This window comes from Brassica oleracea, chromosome C3 (genome assembly GCF_000695525.1).
Source record: "Brassica oleracea var. oleracea cultivar TO1000 chromosome C3, BOL, whole genome shotgun sequence".
Lineage (NCBI taxonomy): Eukaryota > Viridiplantae > Streptophyta > Magnoliopsida > Brassicales > Brassicaceae > Brassica > Brassica oleracea.
The window spans coordinates 36,989,925-36,998,204 of NC_027750.1; the positions used below are offsets into that span (position 1 = coordinate 36,989,925).

At 34.3% G+C, this 8,280-nt stretch overlaps 1 protein-coding gene across 1 annotated transcript; it reads right to left on the bottom strand.

Moving 5' to 3' along the window:
* Nucleotides 1–1,360: 1,360 nt before the first annotated feature.
* Nucleotides 1,361–4,052, bottom strand: LOC106328288 (neurofilament medium polypeptide-like). The gene is made up of 5 exons (XM_013766704.1): nt 3,902–4,052; nt 3,510–3,801; nt 2,721–2,923; nt 2,251–2,341; nt 1,361–1,991 (listed from the first exon to the last, which is right to left on the bottom strand). Exons 1-5 carry the CDS (start codon nt 3,908–3,910, stop codon nt 1,465–1,467), a joined length of 1,122 nt encoding a protein of 373 aa, XP_013622158.1. The 5' UTR covers nt 3,911–4,052; the 3' UTR covers nt 1,361–1,464.
* Between the last annotated feature and the right edge of the window lie 4,228 nt (nt 4,053–8,280).

The following is an 8,280-nucleotide window of genomic DNA, read 5'->3' on the forward strand; positions in this document are numbered from 1 at the left end:
CTCTGTCTACAAGCAGACCTTCTCCACCTGACCTGGTGAACTTACCACTCTCGATCAACTCTCTTTCTTTAGACTTTGCAGCACCAGTAACCTCAGCTAGGCTCAGTGTGTCTCTCCCATACTTGAGAGTCTCCTTGAGTTGATCATATTTAGCAGGTAGAGAACTTAACAGTAAAATAGCTTGAACTTCCTCTGATACTTGAACTTGCAGATTGTTTAAGTCTGCTACAAGTTTTAGGAAGTCATCAACATTCTCATCAATAGATTTTGAGTCAACCATCTTGAAAGTGTAGAACCTGAGCTGTAGATAAATCCTGTTGGGTAGGGAAGTCTCTGTGTAGAGATTGTTCAGTGTACTCCACATTGCAGCAGCAGTCTCACAATGTTGAATTTTCCTTAGTACCTTATTCCCAACATTCAGCACAATCAGGTCTTTGGCCTTTTCTGATTTCTCAAATTTTGCAGGGTCTATCGCAGGTGCAGGGTCAACAATTCCAGCCAGTCCCTTTCCCGAGTCCTTCATGGAAGACTCAGGTTCATCCTTTGCGTTTGATCCCTCCTTTAGAAGCTTCTCGTCAGTGAGAATGGACTTAAGCCCAAGCACTCCAAAGTGAGCAAACATCCTCACCTTCCACAGGGCGAAATCACCATCACCCTCGAACCGGTCAATATCCACACGTTCCTTCGAAGTCACCATTGAACATGTACTGGATATGACTCTGTATGTCTCTCTCTCTCTTAAGTAGCCTTAATAACCCGCTCTGATACCACTTGTAAGAGAATTTAGCTTAGGTTACTTAGGTTCTGAGTTAGTCTTAGATCTAGGTTTTAAATTGAAAGCAATGACACAGTCAATTTAACGAGTTCCCTGCCCTCGGCACGATACGTCTCGTGGGAGAACTTCTGCTCCCAAACTTCACTAGATCAAAGAGACTCTAGAAACACCAAAGTAGTGTTCTAGATAGTTTGTTACACAAGTATCAAATACTCTTCACAAGAGAATACAACAAAGTCCTTAGATCAACTAGACTTAGGCCTAAACTATTGATCTTATATTGTTGTCTCCTTCCCCTTGCACTTCATCTTGATCTGAATACTTGTTGCTGTCTGCTATGTAACAACCTTCTTGTATTGTACGGCTTAACCTAATCAACATACTCACGTTATGTTTATATGTGACTAGGTGTTTCAGCTGTAGTGCGTGTTCTTGGCCCAAGTCACATCAGCATTGCTTCTGGCCCATCTGTCTTGTCGAAGCCCAAGCTATGTTCACACAAATTTATACTACAAAGTATAAACAGTTGTAATCTATTTATTTATTGATTATATATAGCCATTAAAAAGAGCTGCACAACCACAGTAAAAAGAAGACCACATGCAAAGAGAGATCCACCGTGTATCCACTGAATCAAAAATGTTCAAATATTCCCCATATAAACCATTTAGCGTTTGCGGTTTTCTTTGTTACATTATGGAACATGCGTTTGGATTTTCGTCGCTGAATAGTTGAGGCGGATAAGCATGCGGGTAAGCATAAGACGGCATTTCCATAGGTGGAACCGCCACACGGGGCGGTTGGTAAAGATAGTAGTAATAAGGATTCTCTATCTTCCTTACCTCCACAACTTTTGCTTCTTCCTCCTCACCCCCGCCACCGGTTTCACCACCTCCGCCTTTTTCCGCTGCTTCACCTTCCCCTTTGCCGCCATCTCCTTCTTTCTTCTCTTCATCCGTCTTTGCCTTTTCCTCTTTCCCTTCCTCGCCTTTGGATTCTCCTCCGTCCTTTTCTTCTCCTTTTGCTTCTTCTTTCTTCTCTCCTTCTGCCGCTGCAGCCGCAACCTCAGGTGGCGGGGGAGGCGGTGGGTCAACTTTCATAATCGCAGCATGTTTTCCAGTCCGTTTATAAACGTAATCTACTAGCTTTTGCGGTTCAAACACTCCCTTCACCGTCACTTGAGAACCCTTTAAATCCGATTCAGCAGATTCCACTCCTAAAAAGTAATTTATTCAAACAATAATGAATGAGATAAACAAATAGCAATATCAAAGTGAAGGGCTAAAGACAATTTGACCCCACTACGTATGGTTTACATATGAATTATATACGATACACCTCACATGCTTTCGACAAATAAGAAGATTATGACTAAATAAATTAGCACGTGTGTATGTGTTTTAAAGTGGCAGCAATATGATCTTGATTAGATATTATGTAACAACTTTGATTAAACTAAAGAATTACACACTAACCTTTCATTCTCATGATCCGTTTCTTGATCTCCGTCGCACAAGCTTCGCAGTGCATATGAACCTTGAGGACCACCGTAACCACTACGGGAGGCTGATACAAAATGTTCGCCGGGTAATTTAAATAAAACTACTAAACTCAAATTCCATATACATAAAATACAGTTTATAACATGAACCCATCGAATTAAACAATAATATACCAACCCTACGAATACACCTCCCATGTGAAATCACTGCAAAGAGAATATTCCCCTTTTAACCGAATAATAAACTAATGAGTATTTACCGTAAATAAAATAGTAATACAAAAACAAATGAATAGTCATTTCATTATCCCCAAGAAAGCAACCCCTAAAATCACCTCCTCTTCTTTTTTTTCCCTTTAGTAATATCAAATTTACTAAACAAAAAAAATCAATAAAGAAAGTTTTTTTTTTTTTTGATAAAGGGCTATCAATAAAGAAAGTTACCTCCACTTTCTTCTCTTCCACTTTAGGTTTCTCCTCTTCTGCTTTCTTTTCCGGTGGTTGAGACGGCGGGGGAATCGGAGAAAGAAGCACAACTTGACGGTGGGTCTTCCTTTGAACTCTGGCTAATACTTTTAATGGATCAGCTTTCTCTCCCTTCACCACCACTTTCCCCGATTTACAATCAGTCATCACATCTTCCACTCCTAAATAAATCAAACCAAAAATCCAAGATTCACTTCATATTTATCTATATTATCAATTTTTTTTTTTGTAACTGTATTATCAAATATATTACCATGTTTTTTACAAAAAAAAGAAAATACATATTACCATGTTTACCAAAAACAGAATTCCTAGTTTGATTGTTTTTACTTACATATAATATTAATAATTGAAAGCATAACCCAACCCTTATATGGTCCTACGCACAAAATATATATATAATGATTACTAACGTACGATACTTATACACAAAATCAACCAAAAACTGTAGTTGATACAAACAAGATATAGTTACAGTAATCTACTTATTAGTTGAGTGTGTAATTTGTTGGGAAAAAGTACCTCAATAGATGCTCCGAGTGTATGTGTTTCTATTTTTAAATGGACCACAACATTGATCATCTTAAACAAAAATAGATCGTTGTAAAAGCAAGCGGGCGAACGTTTGGATATTGTGAAACTATTCCATGAAAAAACTAAAATGTAAATATATTTTCAAAGAAACGTTTACATGTAGATGAAATGCAAAAAAAAATTATATAAATAAATATGCACTTTTATACATACCTTCAAAGCCTTTGAGGCAACGGCGGACTTTTCTAGCACAGCCTTCACAGTGCATGTAAACCTTAAGGACAATCTCTTGCGGCGGAGGAGGTGGTGCTGGAGCCTCCGGCGCCGCCGGTGGAGACTCATCTTTGGATTCTTTTGTAGGCTCTCCTTCTTGAGTTTTCTTCTCAGATTCTTCCCCTTTTTTCTCATCAGCCTCCACTTTCTTTTCTTCTCCTTCTTTTTTCTCCTCTTCTGGTTTCTTCTCCTCCATTTTCTTCTCCTCTGCTGCTTCTGGTTTCTTCTCCTCCTGGAACCCAACAAAAATTAGTCTTAATTAAAATAAAATTATTGTTGTTATTATTCATCGAGTTTTGAAAATATGATAAGAGTTTGGGATTTTCTTGAACCTCTCCCATTTTTTGTTTTTTGTTAAGTTGTGAGTGTTTCTATGTTCACAAAAAAAATTTTATGCCCAAAGGAGGCTTATAAATCTCTCTCACGCCTTCTCTCTCTCCTCTCTCTCTCTAAGGAACCACTTGGGTGTTGGTACGAAGGTAGAACTGTGGACCTCAAGATCTGAAAAGAAATGTAAATTATTTTGTATTACTCCTTTTAAACATGACTTATACGTGAATCTGTTTTTAAGTTAATTGATTATTATTTTAGTATGTGATTTAATATTTTGTTCAATTGTTTATCAGTCAAAATACACCTAATGCTCACGCAATATGTGTTCCTCCATGTATAGTTAAAACTGCCAAAACGCAATTCTAGTCCTCGAGATTGACAGTTAAGTGGAATTGCCCACTTATGTATTTTAATTTTATGTATTTTTAATTTTTAATACAGTATTTTAACAAATGGTTTAAATCTTTTATATAAGTATGTATGGGTGTGCATTTTAGAAAATCTATTCAAATCGAACTTTATACCATTGTGGAAACCAAATTAGCTTATTTTGACAAAAATTCAAAATTTTATCTTGATTATATATATATATATATAATTAACATTGAGAAAAGGTTCTAATAAGTCCATATATCCTTCCAAGTTTTCATTATATTTCCAATCATAATTATTCCTAAACAATGGATTAAAAAGAAATTCAATCATGGATTGTTTGTCAATAGCTACAGCTTTTGAGTTTGTATTGTTGCGGATTAGAGAGAAATGCCCCACGCCTTTTAAGAAACAATATTTATAGAAAACTTCTGTGCTAATATTCTTTCCAAAAAAACTTATGTGCTAATATATACCTAACGCAAATTAGAAAAAAAAAACATTATTCTTTCATTTTCCAAAGCACTTCCTATTCGAATGGAATAAAAATGCATGTTATCAAACATGAGATGTACATGGCGAAGTGAATCAACACGATATTGGTGATAACAACTAATACCTATGGCTGTTGTTGCTAAACCTTAAGTTCCAATGAGAGCTTAATTCAATCTACAAATGAGCGAACAATGGTGACATAGTATAATGGCACATGATATACCCTTAATACATATAGCACATGCGCGCGCACACGTAATAAATCGTAAAAGTTCAACACTATTGTATTTACGAGGCTAACAATTCTTCTTATCTTTTTGGAGTAAACCATTTGAAATCCAGACTATAGTATAAGAAGATCCATAAGCTAATGTATACTATTCTAAAAAAGCTAATGGATACTCTGTATCCTTTGTTAATTGAAATTATTTCACATTCTAAGTATATATATGTAGAAGTATATCTGTCAAATTGATGATCGGAATTCAACCTCACAACATTCAGCGTCCGCGACCTTTGTCTCGTCGCCTCTAATGGCAGAAACTATGACGATGCTCACAGCCATGACCTTTGCTCGGGATCACGGAATGGAATCGATCTCACTCTTTTCTGACTCTCAAATCCTTATCAACACAATCAAGCGACATCAGATGAACTTGGAAATTTATGGTGTTCTTCGTGATATCTACCTTCTCTCCCTTTCATTTAAGACAATCAAGTTTAACTTCATTCCAAGAACAACTAATGTCAGAGAACTGACTCTGTTGCCAAACAGGCTCTATGGGCTAAAACCCAACTTTAAGTTTACTAATGAAATCAATTTGCACAAAAAAAAAAATATCTGTCAAATTGATTGCTTACCTCAAGCTATAGTACACATTTATTCCCTCCACCAGATAGTAAAAATGATTGAATAAATTGTTTTTTTACCTCAACTACAGAGTTCAGATGATCTTTTCTCTTTTGAAACGATGAGAATCTAATGCTTGATAACTCGGTCTCTCTTTTTCTGGGGCAAAAACTTGATAACTTTTAGACTATAATTAAGTGAACTTCCGTTACATGAAAGTAAGCGAGGACAGGTAATTGGTTATCTTGGACAAAGTGAAAATCAAATGTGTTTTTCGTTTCTTAGTTGGTGTCTTAAAACATAAAATAAAATGATCATTGAAGTGCTAACCTTGACACAAGGGGTCGGGTCATGCACAACCAAATATACCAAATTGCAATACATTTCTTACATTGCAATTTACTTTTATACTCCTTCCGTATTTTAATATAAATCGTTTTAGAAAAATTTTTATGTTTCAAATTATATGACATTTTCAGTTTTCTATGTAAAATTTATTAACACTTAATATTATATGACCAATGATAATATAGCTTCTATTTTATTATTGGTTGATTTGTGGTTAGTTAAATAGTTAATGATGTTTTTGTTGAAAAAATATAAAAAATTAATGATTTTTTAATTTATGTGCACAATTCTAAAACGACGTATGTTAAAAAACGGAGTGAGTATTTACAGATGACATCAACTGCGTCCCTTACTATATCATATCATCATCAATGTGTTTCTCGGGATACAATGTTCTCATTGTCTGCAAACAGTAATAGTATTATGATCAAACAAATTGTTTTAAAGCCAAAAAGTTAAAATGAGATTGTATATGTAAACTTTAGTTCATATAGTATCTAATAAACTGTTAGTAATGATTTCAGTAGGGAGAGGTTGACAAAAAGAAAAAAAGATCGAGAGAGAATGATAATATTATCACCTCGACTTCCCCATGCATTGATTACTGACGTGGCGCCAAGTAAGACTTCACACGCGTGGTGCATGAACTTTGGATCGCACTGTGGGACAAAGTTTTGTATTACCGAGGCTTACACATGGACGTTGCCGAGTTGGATTCTTCTGTTTTCTCGACTTAAAAAGAGTTCTAACTTAAATATACGTTACTCTTCCTTTTTTTCTTTGGTTCTTTTTATAAATATAATGATAGTAAACAAATCACAGAGCTGTAGAGCACGTGAAATCGAAATACGTTACAAATCATGAAAAATATTAATTTACAGAACAAAACACTGTTGAACGTTGAAACAATTACTTTTATTTTTGTTAAAGAACGTTGAAACAATTACATAAATATATGAACAGAAACAAAGAAATTCCTGCAACTGCTAAACTTATAGAATATATATATATATATATATATATATATATATTTGTAAAATACTAACTTTAGTGGTAAAATGGTGAAAGTCAAGTGTTTAAGTTAATAAGGCTCATTTATAAAAGAAAAAGAGTTAATAAGGCTGATAAAATAGTAGAAATACCATTAGCTATTGATCATCAATATCCCATTTGGTATGAGTAGAACCGTACGGTTATATTTTTAATATATCCGGTTTGATAAAATAGAATAGTTCTGTTACAATTTGAGATTTTGTCGCACTTTTATGGCAGTGATATAAATGATGAATCTGGTAAAATTAAATGCTTTTGGCAGAGAAAGAATCCAAGAGCTGACGCAGACACGTCAGTAATAATAATAACGTAACGGCCGTTTCTGTTGGCTCTTGTTTTTTTTCTTCTTCACACCATTCTTGCGTTCTTCCTACCTCAAACTTAACGGTGTAAGTTGTTGGCGTTAACAAGAGCCTAATAAAAGTAATTGGTCAAAAGAACGTGATTATTACCTAATTACCTTTTTACCAGAAACAAAAGTCGACCGTGGTAAGAAATCTATTAGATTATTTCAAAAGTGGCATAAATTAGTTACTATTTACAGTAGATGTAATTTTCTCTGGCATTCTTTAGTAGATAACTAGATATGGGTGCTTTTTTTAAAATGTGGTTTCGCGGTATTAAAGACTGTACAATCACATGTTAATGTTATGATATTCAAAGTTACAGAATAGAATATCACATAAAAAACGCTGAACATTATAACTTACAGAATTAAGAACCCATACTCTGTTGATTACTCAATTTCTGAAAAGCTATAACTGTTGTTCGTCCTTTTCTTCTTCTTTCTATTGTATGTTTGAAAATATACTCTTACCACCAATTTTTCCTGATATTATGTTTTCTTTTTAAATATATCAAAAAGTTATTATGTTTTTTTTTTTTTTTTGACAAAGGGCTTAAAAGTTATTATGTTTTCTTTTTAAATATAGAAAGCATCTCCAAACTTCTTAAACTCTAACTTGAAACGACAAATCGATGTTTTTGGCCGTGACATATATCGAAATAGAAGTAAAGAAAACCGAACTAATTGAAGTTTTATTTGTTAAATTAGCTCATTGTAGTTACATGCAAAGTGTGTATTAATTTTCTAAGTAATGTGGAAAGTTATATGATATATCCTTCATCTGAAATGACAATAACTTATCGCCTTCTTGTTCACTATTGTCATGTTAGACTCTCATCTTTATCATCATTGAGATTTTCAATCATCGTCCCTATACAGGTGTTTGATATTATCTTCTTCAGGTATACGTTTGA